Genomic DNA, 20,985 nt, shown 5'->3' with positions numbered 1-20,985 from the left:
AAGTTTGGGTCCGGTTCAGGAGAGGCTTCCAATAAGAAATCAGTTACCTTGGTCTTCCGTTTGCCACTATATCGGTAGGTTGGTTAAAAGTCCAGTAGCTCGGTCCAACTTCGGTTTGGATATCACAGGGCGGCGCGAAGTATATTCAAGTTAGGGTAGTTGTATTGGGACTTGAGGAAGTTCGAATCTGCATAAAAAAGATAAACAGTTAGTACGGTTTAAGATGAGAAAATCGAAGTAAAGAAAGGCATAGTATGAGGCTGAAGTAACTCTACCGACTACACCCTTGTTCCAATTTATTCTGTCACCAGGGATCTGGGCCTGTTGGTCCTCAAAATTTCCAAATACCCAAAGGAAGTCATCATCATTTACGTCTTTATCCGGGGTACCCTTTATTATTTTTTCACACCGTCGTCTTATTCTTAAATAATAGACCCATTTATCTTCGGCGGAGCCTATAGAATATTGATGGAACAGCTCGGCTAAACTGAGATTAAGGCCAGCCTGGCGGTTTAGCTCGGCAATACCATTTATTATACGGTAAGAATTGGTGGAAAGTTAGGTTGGGCAAAGGTTGGTCTGCCTAAGGAATTCATAGAGGAGAGGCTGTACAGGGAATCTTAGTCTGGTCTCCACTATGGACAATAGGGTAAAGGGAACGAAGCCGTGTTTTTCCCATGGTATGATATCCAGGTCGGCTAGGGAGAGATGGATATCATTAGGGATGTTATAATCTTTTTGGAATTCGGCCATGGCGCCTGGTGAGTTAACTAAGAACCTATACTTTCCCATTTATGGTTTAAGTTATGAATAAATTAAACTGGAGTGTTAGCTTGGTCGAAGAGTGATGCTGAGTAGCTCAGTCGAGCGCTCAAAGGAGTGCTTGGACAGCCTAAGTCTGCAAAGTGAAAAACAAAGGTGTTAAGCACAGATCGATTGGACCATGCTAAAAGAAACAAAGGCAAGATAATTGAAGACCTAGCACGGCTATGTGAAATGCTACGGATCTTAGCTCGGTTTGAGCAAGTTGTTTGTTAGCCTGGTTGAGCCTCTAGGGGCAGCGTTCTTAGTTCGGTCCAAACTAAGAGGGCTGGTTTAGCCCCAAGCTGTAGCTCAGTCGTGGTTAAGGCATTCAAGCGCGGTATTGCGCAAACTTAGTACGGTTCGATAACTCGGCTAAGTGAATCAGAAGGTATTTGAGACCTATTGAAACTACGAGTAGGGTATGAAGTTTTAGGCCGGTTGTTTAGTTCGGCCAGGGTCGTACCTAATACAAATAGTATCCTAGCTCGGTTGGAGTGTGATTTTGGATCAAATGCAGTGTTTCTCAAGTTATTCGTGACATACGAGTGGTTCTATTACTTGGTGCTTCCCAGAAAAATGGAAGCAAACATGGTATGTATTTTGAAAAACATGTGAATACTAAACTATGTATTGCAAAAACAGTGCGAAATAAATGAAAAGGAAACAGATTCGAACCACTTACCAATTCAAGATAGAGGAACTGAAGAAAGGAGCGATGGCAGCAAGAACGCAAGTTTTGCAGGCACTGTGTTTGAGAAAAGAGAAAGCTCAGAGAAGAGGGTAAGAAGAAGGTGAATAGTGCAAGTGAAATGATTCAAAAACAAAGGGTTTGGTTTTGTGGAAAGAGAGAGAGAAATGGCGGGACTGTTCAAAAAACACGAGGTACGAAGACGGCATGACAGATACACGTGGCCAATAAGAGTTTGCCACATGTCCATGGAATGGAAATCGATTCAGTTACAGCGATTGAAAAGACGTTTTTGACCGGACAAATAGAGCCTAGTGTGAATTTAACTCGGCTGTAAAGTTAAAGAATTTAGCTCGATTGGTAGGCTAAACCTTTTTTTAGCTCAGCTGGTAAAAAGGTAATCCCTATTATGCTATACAGATGGAATTAAGGGGCAATTGAGAGGGTAATTTATATATAAATTGGGCCGAGCTGGGTAATGGGCCTCTGTGGGCCACAGTAAGAAGGGGTAAAAGGGTCTTGGCGTTAGCCTGGTCCAAGAGAGTCTTGGAGTTAGCCCGGTCCTAGAAAGCCTTATTGTTATCCCGGTCCAGGAGAGATTTGCGGATAGTCCGATCACAACACTCAGAGTTAGCCCGGTCGTGGCAAAATGCAGTTAGCTCGGTCAAACCTAGCCATTCGTTAGCACGGCCTAAGCACACTATGGACTAGTATGGTTTGTACAGAAGAAACCAAGGTACATGCAGTGAAAGATCAGGAATGTGATTCCTGGGAGGACTCTACATGGAGGAGTAAGAGTCCTACTAGGATTGTGTCATACGGAACCTATAAAGCCTCATAACATCACCTATGGAGAGGTAACACAACTTTGATTCTCGAATACACAGAGCTTTTATCTATTTGTCTATTTTGCTGACTTAGGCATCGGAGAGGTATCCGGCACACACCCGCCGGCTAGCTCACGTTTGTGTTTTCAGGGAGTAAAGTGACGTTGTACGAAGGAGGGCAGACTTGATCAACAGGATTATACGAGAAGGTTTTATTTCTTTCCCGTATACATAACATTGAATGTAGAGAGGGATTGTCAGGTTACTTAATTCTCACGTTTTATCTAATTAACATGGGGCTATAAATATGGCTTGATTTTTATTTATTTATTTATTTATTTTTGGCTTAGAATGATGTACAATATTTGATAGTTTCCAAGTGTATAAACATGGAATCAAGTGTATCTGCTTTGGTCCAAGATATTGAGCTGTCATACTGGATGAAGAACCAGATTGACAAGATCTCTTCTTCAATCTTTGCTGAAATTTTGATGATGTACACACTATATATCAAACTGCTAAAGATCACTCAACAAAACATTAATAATAATTCCAAGTTTCATTTACTAGGTTGGATTTTCTAATACTAGTTTTAGACTATAACCATTGATTTTTCAAATGGAATGTTATCTATACGATATTTTAAATGGAAGGTGATATCTTGATTTGATTATACCATTCTATTGCAGTGTTCTCTATTCCTGTGACAGATTCCACATGATTGGATGATGAGGATTATAGTATGTGAGCGTGCGTGCGTGCACACACACTATCTCCACTAGGAACTGAACATTATATCAAACTGCTAAAGATCACTCAACAAAACATTAATAATAATTCCAAGTTTCATTTACTAGGTTGGATTTTCTAATACTAGTTTTAGACTATAACCATTGATTTTTCAAATGGAATGTTATCTATATGATATTTTAAATGGAAGGTGATATCTTGATTTGATTATACCATTCTATTGCAGTGTTCTCTATTCCTGTGACAGATTCCACATGATTGGATGATGAGGATTATAGTATGTGAGCGTGCGTGCGTGCACACACACTATCTCCACTAGGAACTGAACATTTTATAAAAATGATAACAATTAGCTAAATATTCAAGAACATAATTGACACTTGAAAGACGAGCTCCTCCATTCACTATTTGCCGGGGCATGCCATAGAGCGCGAAATCATAGATAACAACCTAATCCTTGAACTTTCCTCCAGCCTTGTAATGGATCCACAACAAACGACCAATCCATTTCACAATCTGAACCTTCTGAGTCTCCAAAAGGCAAGAAATGAAATGAATTTGGTGTTATTATCCAAAATCTCATAGCTAAAGCACTTTGTTCAATAGGATCAAATGCAAGATGTGCTACAATTTAACAAGTGTTCAATTATTGTTGTTTGGATAAAGACATTCAGCACCTCATTATCGTGTCCAAACAAATGTCAATTTTGTTTGGCAGCTCCAAGAGCTTGTTTCATTCGCTGCGCCATGCCCTGCAGAACAGTATTGTAAAAAGAAACCAAGCCCTCCTGTGTCTGTCCCTCTACTGGATTCATAACAAATGACCAAACAATTTCAGATCCTTCTCCTTCAGTGCTTTTAATAGGCAACAACTTCATTGTTGCCATGTAACACTCAAACCCAATGTTGCTGTCCACAAACTCATAGCTCAAGCACTGCCCAACCCGATCAATATCTACCAACTTCTCCAATGCCCATTTTGAAACTGTTTCTCCCGAACCAGTATCGGATGTGGAAGCACAGTACCGGATGCAACCTGGTTCACCTGAAGTGCCTTCAACTCCATAACAAGTGTCTACCACTGAGACCCACTTGTGGACGTTGAAGAAGTCCTCCAAGAAAGGCCATATTTGGTCTGCCTTGAAACCTATTAGCTTGGCACTAACCCTGCCTTCCCACTTCTTTTCAACTTCAGTGGCCATGAATGAATGTAAGTAAGCTATTTGTTGCCCAGCTTCTTCTAGTTATAGAACAACATGAGCACCGAGTTACCAAAACATCCTCATTTGTCCACAGGCAAAGAGAGCATCTTTTGAAACTGACATGGGAATCGTTGTGATTGTAGAGGGGTTTTGGCATTTTTCTTTTGTAGCATCTACAAATTGGCCGACCAGGGAAGGTGCTAAAACAAGAAGGATAGTGCAAAGCAAACAACTGCAAGATAAAATAGTAATACACAATTGCCATTTGGTAAACGATTACAGTTTACTGCACAACTGTCCGTTCCCCGACTTAATTTTTAACCTACTTTCTAGGGATTGGGAGAATGAATCTGAGATGAACAGGTTCAATACACAAAGGCCATGTTTGTTTGGGTGGACATGAGCTTGGGATTGGACTAATAGTCCAATAAAATTATTAATCCGATATTTGGTTAAACAATTGAAGTACGGACTAATTATTTTAAACTTGACTTTTAGTTAAGATAGGATACATAATCCAACGGATTCGTAATCCCAGGACTATTAGTCATAGGAATGCTAATCCAGTCCGTCTAAACAAACATGTCCAAAAGGGATTTCCCAATTCATACTCATAGGCACTGATTTTGTTATATAAAATGTGCCAAAGAATCTTTTATTTGCTGATAATAAAATAAAAAAAACCAATGTGTCAAAGAATCACTGAATATAACAACACAGACAACAATTATGAAAGCAAAATGAATTCCCAATTCAAACTCATATGCATTGAATCTACACTTATCAATGTTTATTATTCATTTTCAATAAATCTTCTTATTTAAACATCTTAAATCATAGACAAAATAACATTAAATGAATCTTTTTCAGTGCAAGTAACAAAAGAATACTTCATCCACTAACCTCCTAGAGTGAGGTGTAGGAGTCCTAGCTATTTGACCTAGCCCCATTAGTTATAAATTTTATGCCCTTATTCAACATAAGTTATATTTACACTGAGTAGTCTTTCAAGTATTTTGATTTTTATTTAAAAAAGTTTAGAAACACATAAACCAAACATAGAGCCAAATACACAAAATATATGAATGGATAAAAGTTTACAAGATTGGGGTCCAATTATGGTATTGTAAAATCCTATACATCTAAGTATTTTCTATGTGCAATTCTATGTTTAGTTTTTGTGTTCTTTAACATATTTTTATTTTGAGATTGTTTTTTAGTTTTGGTACAAAAAGAGATTGTGACTAGGTATGGACAGATCAAAATAGGCGAATTGGGTGATTAAGATCTACGAACTGGATCTTGGAAGCAAGTGTTGTCTACTATACTATTTGTTGCCATAATCGTACCAACTTGACAAATCAACAAAAAAAAAAATACAAAACATAATCCAATGATTAAAAAATTAAAGTAAAATGACTTTAGGATTACACATTCGAAAATAACATATAAACCTCCATCATTAGATCTCCGTACCAAGATCATGAAACAGAAATACACAACTAGAAAACTTACTAAAATATATCTAATTAAAACAAACAAAAAAAAAGGTGATGTTTAAGTGAATAGCCTTGTATATGCCACTTTGAGAGAGCAAAACCTGCTTGCAAGACTCACTGATGAACATAACAAAAACTAGTACAACAACCACCAAATATGAGAAACAAGAACTTTAACAATGGCATCAATTACTTTCAATAGTAGCAAGAATAGCTTCCTCCATTCTTTGAGCCATGACTTGCAAACCTGACCCAATAAAACAATCCAAATCCTGTGGTTGCCACCCTTGTACTGGCTCAACCTCATAGCGCCACTCAATGTCACACCCCTGCTCCCCACGGGGCACCACTTTAACTGTCGACACATAAGAGTTGAACCCAACATTTCCATCTACTATGGAATAGCTAAAAGTCATATTTTTTGGATCGATGGATAGGAGTTTCTGCTTAGTCCAATTCACAATCTCATCACCACTGTTGACTGGTGTTCTAAAGCCAGAACAATAGCGCACGCAGCCCGGTTGGCCAGAGATGCCTTCAATAGGCAAGCAGGTGGTGAGAGTTGGAAACCACTTGTTTAGGCCAAAGAAATCTTCCAAGAGAGGCCATACTTGTTCTGCTTTGCTACCTTGTAGCTCCGCACAAGCCTTTCCTTCCCATTTTGGTTTCTTTTCATGGACCAATTGCTTAGAGGGATCCATGGGTTGGTCTAGCAATTACCAGATCAAGAATCAAAAAACTCTTTTGTTGTGTTTGCACAAGAGAAATAGGAAACTCTTGTGGGTTTATATAATAGCCATAAACCATGATTTAGGCATGCTACTAAACAATAGATTGCATGGAATTACTTTTGAATGATGAAGTACATGAATTTGTTATCCCAAGTAGGTAATTCAAGAGGGGTTAAATTGGGTTATTAAAAATGAATACACTATTTTTTTTTATATCAATTTAAATAATTGAATTTCAGCAAGCAATAGTAATAATAACAACAAAAGTAAAAAAGATAGGAAGAGAAAATTAAACACAGGGATTTATAGTGGTTCAATTTGCTGGGCCTACGTCCACTCCTCAAGGATCCTCCTCGAAAATTTCTTCACTATCAAACAAATTAATACACCACCAAGACTTCACCGAGCTTGTAGATTTTACACGTTTTACTCTTATCTGTTGAGTCTCACTCAACAATAAGGTGTCGTTTGGTAACACTTAGGTGTCGTTTGGTAACACTTACGTTTTCAGTTTTCTGTTTATATTTACAAAAATTTTAAAAACTCAAATAAAAACTTGTTTGATAAAATTTTTGATTTATAAATCAGTGGTCTCAGTTTATAAATTTGACCAAAAAATGAAAACACAAAAAATGTGTTTCCATTTTGAGTTTTCAGTTTTTTTTTTATCACCCAACATTAGCCACCATTTTCCACCACCGTCTTCCGCTATCACCACCCACCCTCCACCACCACCTGCCACCACCACTCACCACCCACCTGCTACCACCAGCCACGACCAGCCACGACCAGCCTGCCACCCACTCGCCACCACCACCTGCCACCACCACTCACCACCCACCTGCTACCACCAGCCACGACCAGCCACCACCCACCTGCGACCCACTCGCCACCACCACCCACCCCTTGCCGCCGCCGCCACCACCACCACCACCACCCGCCTGTCATCCACCCACCACCTGCCAGTACCATTCACTACCCGCCACCACCACCTGCCACTTGCCACCACCACTCACCACCCACCAGCCACCCCCTGCCACCACCACCCACCACTCACTACCACCACCACCACCACCCACTTGCTACCACTTACCACCGGCCACCGTCACCCACCCACCCACCACCACCATCCGCCACCCACCTGTCACTACCACCTACCACCCACCACCACCATCACCACCACCCACTCGCTACCACCCACCATCCGCCACCACCCGCCACCACCCGCCATCCGCCACCCACTTGCTACGACCACCTACCACCCGCCGCCGCCACCACCACCACCACCCGCCACCGTCACCCACCCACTCGCCATCACCCACTACCACCAGCCATCCGCCACCACCACCACCACTACCACCCACTCGCTACCACCCACCACCGTTACCCACCCACCCACCTACCACCACCACCCGCCACCTATCTGCCACCCGCCATCGGCCACTCACCACCTGCCACTCGCCATCCGCCACCCACCTGCCACCACCACCCACCAACCGCCACCACCACCTCCCACTTATTACCACCAGCCACCACTACCAGCTACCCACCACCCACCGTCACCACTTTCTACCACCGTCTTCCGCCGCCACTTGCCACCACTTGCCATTTCTCACTCTTTTTTATATTTTAAATTTTTTTTAAATATTTTGTCAATTACCAAACGCGTTTGTAGTTTATGTTTTTCTAAAAATAAACAAAAAATAAACAAAAACCAGTTTATAAAATTTTTGTAAATATAATCTGAAAACGTAAACGTTACCAAACACACCCTTACGTTTTCAGTTTTCTGTTTATATTTATAAAAATTTAAAAAATTCAAATAAAAACTTGTTTGGTAAAATTTTTGATTTATAAATCAGTGGTCTCAGTTTATAAATTTGGCTAAAAAATGAAAACACAAAAAATGTGTTTCCATTTTGAGTTTTCAGTTTTTTTTTTTTTTTTTACCACCCAACACTAGCCACCACCCGCCACCATTTTCCACCACCGTCTTCCGCCACCACCACTCACCTCCACTACCACCACCCACCACTCACCACCCACCTGCCATCCACCCGCCACCACCCGCCACTCGACACTACCATCCACCGCCCGTCACCACCACCTACTTGCCACCACCACTCACCACCACCATCCACCACCTGCCACCACCAGCCACCCACCACTCACCCGCCATCACCACCCACCACCCACCCGCCACCCACCTGCCGCCACCCACTCGTTACCACCTACCGCTCGCCACTGTCACCCACCACCACCACCACCACCTACCCGCCACCACCCGCCGCCACTACCACCACCACCACCTACCACCGTCACCCACCCACCCGCCATCACCACCCACCACCGCCCGCCATCCGCCACCCACCTGCCACCACCATCCACCACCCGCCACCATCACCACCACCACCCACTCGTTGCCACCCATCACCTGCCACCGTCACCTGCACACCCACCCCCACCTACCACCACCCGCCATCCGCCACCACCACCACCACCCACTCGCCACCACCCGCCACCGTTACCCATCCACTCACCACCACCACCCGCCACCACCACCCACTTGCCCGCACCACCCACACCCACCACCCGCCACCATCACCCACCAACTCACCCACCACCACCCACTCGCTACCACCCGCCACCATCACCTACCCACCCACCCACCCACCACCACCAGCTACTCGCCACCCACCGTCACCACTTTCCACCACCATCTTCCGCCGCCACTTGCCACCACTCGTCATTTCTCACTCATTTTTATATTTTAAATTTTTTTTAAACATTTTGTCAATTACCAAACACGTTTGTAGTTTATGTTTTTCTAAAAATAAATAAAAAATAAACAAAAACCAGTTTATAAAATTTTTGTAAATATAAACTGAAAACGTAAACGTTACCAAACACACCCTAAATGTCTCAGCTTTACAGATTTTCTCTCACAAATCACTCAATAAGGATAAGAGGTATTTCATCCTTCTTTTACAACAATTTTTTTCTTTCTATAAAACACAGATATGAAAGTGAAAGAGCAGAGAGAATGAATAATATCTTAGAAAATTTTAAATCTGAAAATGAAGGTGCTGAGAGTGTAGCAGAAGAATGATGAAAGAATAAAGCTTGTAAGTGCAGATTTTTTTTTTTTTTTTTTAAATTCGTTATTTTTCGCCAAGCAAAATACTTATTTTATAGCCGAGAAATATATCCGTTAAAAGAGGGACTCCTCTTTTAACTTTTGCAACTCAAATCATGTGGAGACGGGCACACTACTACAACTTTTTCTCTTTCAAATTACTCCCTCCGTCCCAAAATAATGGTCCTTTTTGGGGAATCCAACTTTTTTTGGTAGTACAATTATTGCATTTGAAAAAAGTTGATTTTCCAAAATTATCCTTTTGATAGTACATTTTTTGGGAATATCAATGCATAATTGTACTTTTTATGTTGTTTACTAATTTAAAAGAAGGGTAAAATAGGAAATTTATATTATTTTTGTACTTGATTTTTGAAGAGGGACTAATACTTTGGGACAATGAAAAATGGAATAAGGGACTAATATTTTGGGACGGAGGGAGTATAAGCCAAAAATAATTTGCATACGGAGACAGCCGCTACTAACGCAGAAGACAGAAGTGTCACGTGCTTCAGCACATGAATCAAATATTTCAAATGAATAATACTTTGGACCTTCAAAATTTTTGACTCCCTAGAATTCCCAATTGATTTGTGACCATTTATTATTTTTATTTATTTTCTTCTCTCTCCTCTCTCTCTCTCACAAAATGTGTGAGGGTGTAGGGGTTCTAGGAGTCTCTATCACCACGGATTTCAAAAAAAATAATACTTGAGACCTCTAAACTTTATGACTCCCGCAATCCCTAATTGATTTATGACTACTCATTAGTTATTTATTTATTTATGAAAAATGTTTGGTAGCTTGAATTTGTGTGGCCTGAATGACCCGAATGTCTTAAAATAATGCCGTTTTGAGACATTCGAGCCATTCGTACCATAAAAATTCAGGCTACCAAGCATTTGTTTTCCTCTCTCTCCCCTCTCTCTCTCACAAATGTGTGTGGGGGTGTGGGAGTCCTGGGGGTCCCTATCATAGCTGTTTTCAAAAGAATAATATTTGGGATCCCCAAAATTTATAACCCTCACAAACCCCAATTGATTTATGATCACTCATTATTTATTTATTTATTTATTTTGTTTTCTTCTCTCTCTCTCCACTCTCTCCCAAATGTGTGTGGGGGTGTGGGGTCCCGGAGGTCCATATCATAATTGTTTTCAAAAGAATAATACTTGGGACCCCAAAATTTATGACCCTCACAACCTTCAATTGATTTATGACCACTCATTATGTATTGGGTTAATTACAAATACACCCTCTGAAGTTTGCTTAAAATACAAATTGCCCTCTGTTGTTCGAAAAATTACAAATACTTCCCAGTCAAAATTTTTTATTTAACAAAATTAATTGAAAAAGTGAAATTTCTATCTGTTCACCTATACAATAATAAAATTATCTGAATTATTAATTGAAATAAAATTTTAACATTATAAAAAAACTGTTAATTAATTTGATGATTTATTAATAAAATGACCTATTTGTTATGAAATTAAAAACCTTAGGAGACATAATGTAATTTTTAAAATCACAGGAGGTAATTTATAATTTAAATAAATTTTAGGAGGTGTGTTTGTAATTTGTCCTTATTTATTTATTTGTTTTACCCACTCTCTCCCCCTCACTCTCACAAATGTGTGTGGAGGTGTGGAGGCCTTGAGGGTCCCTATCACAGTTGTTTTCAAAATAATAATACTTGAAACTCCCAAAATTTATAACCTCCATAACCTCCAATTAATTTATGACTACTTGTTATTTATTTATTTAGGGCTATTTTGGGAAGTTGGCTTTTAGCCACTTTTTTTGGTTTGTAGCAAAAGTCAAAAGTTGACTTTTTTGTCTTTTTTTCCAATGGGGAAGTTAGTTTTTAGCCAATGGTAAAATTACAATTTTACCTTCATGGGTCAAAATGTGTTACATATGTGAAGTTGTAAATATTTTAAATAAATGGGGGAAGTTTGGTCCTTTTATTATGATTTGACATCATAAACAAACATTAATCAAAAAAGTTAAAAGCCACTTTTTACCAACTTTCCAAATCATTTGTCTAAAAAAACTAAAAATTTAATTAAAAGTCAAAAAACTACTTTTTATCATCTTCCCAAAATAATCCTTAGTGTTTTGTTTTCCTCTCTCCACTCTTTCACAAATGTGTGTGAGGTCTTGGCGTCCCTATGTTTTCAACAAAATAATAATACTTGGAATCTCAAAAATTTGACTCCCACAATCCCGAATTGATTTATAACCAATCATTATTTATTTATTTAGTTTTTTATTTACCTCTCTCCCCTCACTCTCTCACAAATGTGTGTGGGGATCTTGATGGTCCTATCATAACTATTTTCAAAAGAATAATAATTGAGACTCAAAATTTATAATTCCCGAAATCTTCAATTAATTTATAACTATTCATTATTTTTTTTTTTTTTTGTTTTTCTCTCTCTTTCTCTCCCCCTATCACAAATGTGTGCGGGGGGTGTGGGGGTCCTGAGCCCCTGTCACAGCTGTTTTCAAAAAGTTAGACACTGACTTGTCACATTATTTCAACCATGAGAAGTGAGAGAAACAGCAATGCTATGTCCTATTAAAAATGACGTAAAGTACCACCAATAAGTTGATATTTATTTTTTTTAAAATAAAAAATGAAAAACAAGGCACAAAAATATTATGATAGTGGGTTTCATCTACTGTCACATCATTAATGATAACACTAATTAATGCTCCCACTCATTTTTCGTAAAAGAAATTGCTTGGAAGTCACCTGAAAATAATTTTTTCAAACAATAAATAGTGAAAAAATCTATTAAAATCAAACTACACATGGAAAGGACTGTAAAATGATGTCATTGTTATCCAACTTGAAGATCTTATACAAGCATAAAGCCAAACAATCTCATAAAAGATGGAAAAAGTAAGCATGTGTTTGGTATGGGCTTTTTCAGGCTTTTTTGGCTATTTTAATCACAAAAAATAAAATAGGCTATTTTAGCCATAACAAACAAAACATCACATCTAACCTATAATCATTACTTTCTTCTCTCACAAAAAAAGTTAAAAAAGTCAAAAAGCCAAAAAGCCTTTCCCAAATCAAACTTTTTAATCCAGGCTAAAATAGCCAAAAAAACTAAAAAGTCAAAAATCCAACCCACTTTCCAAACGGAGGCTAAAGAAAGAAATGAGAATGCCGTCAAAAGATGGCAACCCACCACCACATGGGCTTGTTGCCCTTGTTCCTCTTTATCATTAATAATAATATAATCAACATATGCAAGATGCTCAAAGACTCAATTAAATTCATATTGGTACACTACAATAACATCTATTTTAATATTTTGCGTCAAATAATTATATATTAAAAATTTATAATTTATTTAATAATATCTTAAACATTATCAAAATCAACAACAAAAAATTAACTACTAACCAACAAGAAGGCAAATAAGTTTATTACAAGGAACAAGTGATCTCAAGTTTTATCTCTCATGTTAGGAAGTGACCACTCACATGACACAGCACTCAGACCATCTCCAACGGTTCATCAGAGTTGATATCAAATTTAAATTTTGATGAAAAAGTCACTGTTCACAGCTCCAACGTTGCACCAAATCAATATCAGATTGAGATTTCATCAAATAATTCATCAAATCGATGACAAGATACTGATTTTACCAAAACACTGTTGGTGACCATTGGAGGGAGGACCCGGTCGACCAACCGGTTGCCCGGCCGGTTGACCAACCGGTCGACCGAATTCCTTTGAAATAGATAGGTTCAAACCGGTCAAAAAAAGTTCAAACAGACAAAAAAAAAAAAAAAATTTTGGCTTACGAGTTGACCGGCCGGTCGACCAACCGGTCGACCCACCACCAAACTGTTTCAATTGATGCATCTATGAGAATGAAAGCTGCAACTGGTAGATGAATCAATGAGAATGAAAGGCAATTTCAATTGGTGGGTTTTCACGCCAAAGATATTGACAGCAACCAAACAATTGGTGAGTTTTCATCAATTGATATAATTGGTGGGTTTTCATCAATTCAAATAATTTTAGAAACATAGCGTTCTAAAAAAAAAATTTATGCTTATCGGTCGACCAATCGGTTGACCCACGGGATTTGATACAGGATTTGATGCACACTGTTGGAGGTAGTGATATCAAATTTGATTAAATGAGTCATTTTTTACTCAGATTTAGTGAAAAAAAAAGTTCACCGTTGGAGATGCTCTCATTGAACTCTTTCGATATGAGTGTATAATATCATGTTAGACACATACAAAGCACGTTGTAATGTAACTTGAAATTTAATGATAAAAAAATAATAATTTAATTTTACACTTATCATTTTCCTTTAGACTTTTGAAATTTGTCTTATATTATATTTGGTTATTAATTTTTGCATTAAATATTTATATATGTGACATATAATAATAATAATTTATTCTTATATATTATGGGTAAATTATACTTTATCCCTTTATGTATCATCATTTTTTCAATTTAGCCTTTAAAGTTTAGGTTTTTTTTTTTAAAATTTATTTTTAATTTATTTATTTATTTTTCTTCCCATTTTGACACACTTCGGGCCTGTTTGATAATCATTTCGTTTTTAATTTTCAGTTTACATTTACAAAAATTTTAAAAATTGTCATAAAAACTTGTTTGATAATTTTTTTTTTATTTATAAATAGTTGTCTCAATTTATAAATTTGAGGAAAAAATGTAAACTCAAAAAATGAGTTTACGTTAATTTTTAAACAGAAATTTAAAATTTTGACTAACAAATTTTTTTTCAAATAATTTTTTTTTTCAAATAATTTTTTTCCAATTAATTTTTTTTGATTAATTTTTTTTTCAATTATAATGTGTATGATTCCATTGTCATAAATAATAAAAAATAAATATAAATATTTTAGGCCTGAGCAAACATATTTTTTAGTTTATGTTTTTAAAATTTTTCAAATATGTTGTTCAAACCAAACACGTTTGTAATTTATGTTTTTCTAAAAATAAACAAAAATCAATTTATAAAATTTTTATAAACATAAATCAAAACGTAAACGTTACCAAACGCTACCTTCATTTTTCAAGTTTCTCTCAATTTATTTTAAAAGTTAACTTATGTCCAAAATTAGATAAAAAATGACACATTGATAGTGATGTGACATAAAAATATTTTATTATATATAATTCATACTTCTGACACAAACCCAAACCCAATATAATAATATATTTTTTTATATTATGTGACAGTTAACATGGCATTTTCTATCTTATTTCGAAGAGAAGTTAGCTTAAAAAGTAAATTGGAAGAAACTTGAAACATGAAGGATCAAAATAGAAAAAAATAAATTTCAAAGGCTAAAGTGAAAAAATGACCAACATAAATGGAGCAAAGTGTAATTTATCCTATATGACATATAATAAATATAAAAAAAAAAAACTATATATTTCAATCGTATACTTTAAAAAAATTAAGGTGTCAACATGTTAGTGGGTTCTCACATGTATCAAGTAAACAATTTTAAGATATAAATAAAAGTTTACCATAAACATTGATTATACACTTGTACATCACTAGACTTGGTATTTGTACCATAAAATAGGATCAACCTCCAATTAAAATCTGTATTTAGGTGGTACATCTCATTAAGCAGCATGTAATTAGCATGTTCAATGTGATACAATATAATATAAACTATATGAAATTTGTAGTGGCATGTCAATTCACCGATTACTTAGCCATGTCAAATTCTGTTGCTAAAAAAATAGTGTATGACTGTGAAATCATAATGCAATCACTTAATCCTAATCTATATTTTAGGATAAGTTTAATTCATAATGACAGAAAGCATATTTTTAAAAGAGTCATGATAGAGACCCCCTCTAATCACTACCCTACAACCCCACAGACACGTGGCGGGTGGTGATTGGAGGAGTAAGAAAAAAAAAAAATGTAACCAATGAGAGAGAGGGAGAGTCAAAGGGGGTGGGAGAAAAGAGGGCATGAAACATTTTTGTTTTTAAAATGTTCAGTGGTACCACCATTTTGCCTGATCTTGAGAGTTTCTCATTCATGGCTTTGACATTTCACAGTATTGTACATAGTTTACCATGAAAAAGAAACTTGCAGAGGTAATTTAGGTCAAAGTTATAATGAAAAAACCAATAAAATCAGAAGGAATGTCTAATGTTCCCGAGATGTTTGCGTTTTGTATGAAACAAAAGCTTATGGCCTCCGCACCTTCCATTTTTGTAGTTCTTGCTTTTTATATATATATATATATATATTAACATCTGGACTATGCACAGGCATAAAAAAGCAATAAAAAAATAATTTTAAAATTAAACAGTAATATAAAATTAATTTAAAATATATTGAATAAACTTTTTTTTGTAGAATGAATTAAATTTTAACTATTTTCACGAGACTAACATGCTTTTTTATTTTTTTGTTATGTAATTAAATGTGTTTTAAATTCTTAATAAGAAATACATGTCATAGTTTAATGAGAGATTTATTTATAAATCCTATTTAGTAGACTTACAGTCCAATAAGTTCATAAAGTTTTCTAATATTCCATCAAATTCAATATGTTTAGATTTGGACACTCGGTTCATAAATCTAATTTTGAATTTTTTTTTGCCTAAAAGTCTACTTTAAAATACTGTATCTATAAAAACAAACTCCTATAAAATGACCAAATTACCCATGTATATATATATTTAGGTTATATGGTGGAAAAAGAAAATCAAATCTTACCTCTCTCTTCAGAAAATCAAACCCTATGTCTCTTCTTTCTCTCTCTTCATCTTCAATACCACTATCACCATCGTCGTCTCAACTGCCACTCTATTCTCTCTCTTTCTCTTCATTTTCGACACCACCATTATCGTCCTTCCCCTCCAATGTCACTGTGGCTATCTTAACTGTCAACGATCTCAGATTTGAAATAGATCTACGATCTCTAATTTGCTCTCTTCAATATGGTCACCGCCTCGATCTCTGATCTCAAATCTGTTGTTATTGTTCGAGTTGGTAAGTTTTCATGAGTGATAGTGATTGTCATTGGATAAAGATGGGGTGATGGTCGATATTTAAACAAGAGTCACAGTTACAATGGAGGTGGATGAAACTTAGGTCCATTTATATATAAGAACACAAAGCAACAGTAAAGCTTACTATTCTAATTAGTCTCTTTTTCCATTGTAGAAGACAAAAGAATGAAGTAATAAATTTTATTCTAATAAAAAATTACTTGGAGAGAATATACAAGAGGCCTTATATAGGCGTAAGAGATCTTGGAGTAGGCACCAAGTCAATACAGATATGGACAGGGAAAACTATGTAAGGAAAAAAAAATATTTATGAAAGTAATACAATTGGAAATAATACAACTCATGCCAACACTCCCCCTCAAGTTGGTGCGTAGAGATCTCCTATGCCCAACTTGTTGAGTGAGTTATAAAAAACTTTCCCGGACACTGCATGTGTCAATACATCGGCTAGCTGCTCCTCTGATTTAACAAATGGTATAGTCACCAAATTTGTATCTAGTTTCTCTTTGATAAAATGCCGATCTACCTCCACGTGTTTTGTTCGGTCATGCTGAATAGGATTGTTTGCTATTTCTCGAGCAGCTTGATTATCACAATAAAGCTGCATAGCATTCTGTGGTTCAAAACCTATCTCGGTAAGCAACAACTGTAGCCAGAGAAGTTCACAAATTCCTTGAGCCATACCTCTGTATTCAGCCTCAGCTGCGGAGCGAGAGACCACATTTTGTTTCTTACTACGCCATGTGACTAGATTACCTCCCACGAATGTAAAGTATCCTGATGTGGAACGTCGGTCCGTAATATTGCCTGTCCAATCCGCATCGGTGTATCCCTCAACCTTCAAATGTCCATGCTTTTTGAATAGCAAACCTTTCCCAGGAGCAGACTTTAAATAACTCAAGATTCGCATTATAGCCTCCATATGATCCTCACTTGGAGAGTGCATAAACTGACTAACAACGCTAACTGCATATGCAATATCAGGTCTAGTGAGCGATAGATAAATTAATTTTCCAACTAGCCTTTGATATCTCTCTTTATTAGTTGGAACTTGATTCGGATATATGCCCAGATGGTGATTTTGCACAATAGGAGTACTCACGGGTTTACATCCTAACATACCCGTTTCAGTAAGTAAATCCAACACATACTTTCGTTGTGACAAATAAATGCCACTACTAGAGCGAGCCACTTCAATACCTAAAAAATACTTCAACCCTCCCAAGTCCTTAATGTCAAACTCAGAAGCCAAATACCCTTGCAGCTTTTGAATTTCATCAGTATCATCACCCGTAACCACCATGTCGTCAACATAGATAATTAACAAAGTAATCTTACCATCCTTTGTTTTTTTAATAAACAAGGTATGATCAGAATTTCCTTGATGATACCCATATTTCTTCATGGCATTTGTAAACTTCCCAAACCATGCTCGTGGGGATTGCTTCAAGCCATATAGAGCCTTACGCAACTTGCAAACTTTCCCTGAGCCGTTAACTATCCCATAACCAGGTGGAAAATCCATGTATACTTCTTCTTCCAAATCTCCATGTAAAAAGGCATTTTTGACGTCAAACTGCTTCAAAGGCCAATTCAAATTAGCAGCTAAGGATAGTAATACTCTAATGGTATTCATTTTTGCTACTGGCGCAAAAGTCTCATGATAATCCACGCCATATGTTTGTGTGTACCCCTTTGCTACTAACCTCGCCTTGTACCTATCAATCGTCCCATCAGCTTTGTGTTTGATAGTAAATACCCATCTGCACCCCACTGGTTTCTTTCCGTGTGGCAGCGAGACTACATCCCAAGTCTTATTCTTCTGTAGTGCTGCCATTTCTATATTCATAGCATCTATCCATTTTGAATCCTTCAAAGCCTCCTCAACACTATTTGGGAACTTAACAGATGTCATTTGATTCACAAAGGCTTGATATTGTGGTGACAATCTGTGAGTAGATACATATTGAGCAATGGAGTACCTTGTTTTTCCTTCGGGTGAGAATCGATCAGGTAGATGGCCTCGATTCTGTCTTGGAGGCAACTGATAAGGTCTGTCAACAATGTTAGGATTAGTAACAATATTAATGTCTACGTCACTTACCTCAGGGATATCCATAGGAGCATGAGCAGGTACGAGAGAAGGGGAATCAACAACCTCAAGAGGAACAGCCGTAGGCTCAACAGGCTGCGCAATATGCGAAACAGAATTCGGAACAGAATCTGGAACAGCAGCAGAATCTAGAACGGCATCAGCGTGTGAAGTAGACTCAGCCACTGGTTTGTTGCACACCACTCCTTCTCTAGCTTCCAATGTAACCTCAAACCAATCAGGTGGTTCAAGTGTATGCAACTCCCCCTGAAGCACCGGGTTGGACAAGGTAGGATCAAAAAACATCTCATGTTCTAGGAATGTCACGTCCATAGTGACATAAAAGCGCCGAGTAGGAGGATGGTAGCATCGGTAGCCTTTTTGATGGGGAGCAAAGCCGAGAAAAACACATCGAATAGCGCAAGGATCCAATTTGCTCCGCTGATTTTTATGAAGATGAACATACGCCACACACCCAAAAATCCGCGGAGTAAGATTTAATATAGATGAAAAAGGTACATGATGTGCTAAAGCTTCCAGAGAAGTGTGAAAATCAAGAGTCCGAGAAGGCATTCGATTCATCAAATAGATAGCATGGATAACAGCATCAGCCCAAAATTGTTTGGGGACCGAAGCACCAATGAGCAAGGTACGAGCAATCTCAAGAATATGTCGATTCTTACGCTCCGCAACACCATTTTGTTCAGGAGTTTGAGAACAGCTAGTTTCATGGATCATGCCAATGTCTTGAAAAAATTGAGACAGCTCAGAATTAATATATTCCCCGCCGTTGTCAGAGCGGAACACCTTGCTAGGTAGTGAAAATTGGGTTTGGATCATCTTATGAAAGACTCGAAAAATTGGACCAACATCACTTTTATGTTTCATGACATATAACCAAGTCATACGAGTACAATCATCCACAAAGGTAACAAACCATCGAATACCAGCATAAGTAGTAACAGGGGAAGGACCCCAGACATCAGAGTGTATTAAAGCAAATGGAACCATACTTTTATTAAAACTCAAAGGATAAGGAACACGATGACTCTTAGCTAAAATACAAATATTGCACTTAAATTCAGAGTCCTTGACATTATGAAATAACGAAGGTAGTAACTTGCGTAAATAACCGAAAGACACATGACCAAGACGACGATGCCACAGCCAAATTTTTTTCATCTTCTCAGTGTCTGTCCCACGCACCTGATGAACCCGACCTGATGCAACATCATCAACATAATATAATCCCCCTCTCTTAGTACCACGCCCAATGATCTCCCGAGTCTGGATATCCTGGAGCAAGCAAAACAGAGGAAACATTAATACTATACAATCCAATTGTTCTGTAACTTGGTTGACAGAAAGTAAATTATTGGATAATGTTGGAACAAGCAAGGTATGATGTAGGGACAATGAAGGAGTAAGAGCAATAGAACCCGCCCCTGTAACAAGGTCAGTTTCACCATTGGCTGTAACTACTCGATCTCGACGAGGAGAAGTTTCATATTGAAATAGAGATTTATCGTAAGTCATGTGATCGGTAGCACCCGAGTCGATTATCCAACCTGTGTCACGATCCTTGGAGGAGCTTAGAGCTTTTCCAGCAGCATCTTTTTGGGAGTCTTCTGAGAGAGAGAGCTCAGAAATGAGGGACAAACCTGGTGCTAGATGACCAGAATGTTGCACAGTAGGGGTGGTTGGTCTTGTGGTTGCAACTGCTGCAACCCCAGCCAGAGTGTCGGTAAGTTTCGCATGGCTTGAACGTCTAGTCGTGCGCTCAGCTTTGAGTTGCTTTCGACGCTCCAAATACCAGTCAGGAAACCCATGTTTCTTAAACCAATTATCGGCTGTATGTCGAGTACCATTGCAAAATACACAATGCAAATCATCTTTGTTTTCAATATCAGAGAAACGAGGAGTTCGGGATGTCGGGATGCCAGGGGATTTGGATACCATGGCAACAGACGGAGTACCAATGGCACCTGCAGAAGAGAGCATAATAGTCTGTCGTTGAGCCTCACGGCAGATATATGCAAAGGATTCCTCTAAGCCAGGAAGTGGCTGGATTCGCAAAAAATCGCTGCGAACTTTATCAAATCCATCGTCCAATCCTGCAAGAAAATCATAGATACGATCTTTCACAACTTCATCCCGACGAACTTTTATATCCGTAGCACAAGTCATTTTAATCGGGTGACG

The 20,985-nt window shown here is 37.8% G+C and overlaps 2 protein-coding genes across 2 annotated transcripts; both read right to left on the bottom strand.

Annotated features, from left to right (window-relative positions):
* Positions 1-3,253: 3,253 nt before the first annotated feature.
* LOC114264348 (lachrymatory-factor synthase) lies at positions 3,254-5,512 on the bottom strand. The gene is given in 2 exon segments (XM_028204952.2): positions 3,254-4,313; positions 4,975-5,512. Coding segments are annotated over 2 exon segments (609 nt in total). The 5' UTR covers positions 5,041-5,512; the 3' UTR covers positions 3,254-3,770.
* A 136-nt stretch (positions 5,513-5,648) lies between these two features.
* Positions 5,649-6,617, bottom strand: LOC114264318 (lachrymatory-factor synthase). The gene has a single exon (XM_028204919.2). The coding sequence runs from the start codon at positions 6,469-6,471 to the stop codon at positions 5,956-5,958; it is 516 nt and encodes a 171-aa protein (XP_028060720.1). The 5' UTR covers positions 6,472-6,617; the 3' UTR covers positions 5,649-5,955.
* Positions 6,618-20,985: the final 14,368 nt, after the last annotated feature.

The sequence above is a fragment of the Camellia sinensis genome, chromosome 13, assembly GCF_055761805.1.
Source record: "Camellia sinensis isolate YWXY chromosome 13, ASM5576180v1, whole genome shotgun sequence".
NCBI lineage: Eukaryota > Viridiplantae > Streptophyta > Magnoliopsida > Ericales > Theaceae > Camellia > Camellia sinensis.
Note: the sequence above shows the minus strand (reverse complement) of the source record. Positions and strands in the feature narration are given on the sequence as shown.

Excerpts from the sequence above, each read along its gene's own strand:
- LOC114264318 (XM_028204919.2), bottom strand. The coding sequence starts at position 6,471 with ATGGATCCCTCTAAGCAATTGGTCCATGAAAAGAAACCAAAATGGGAA.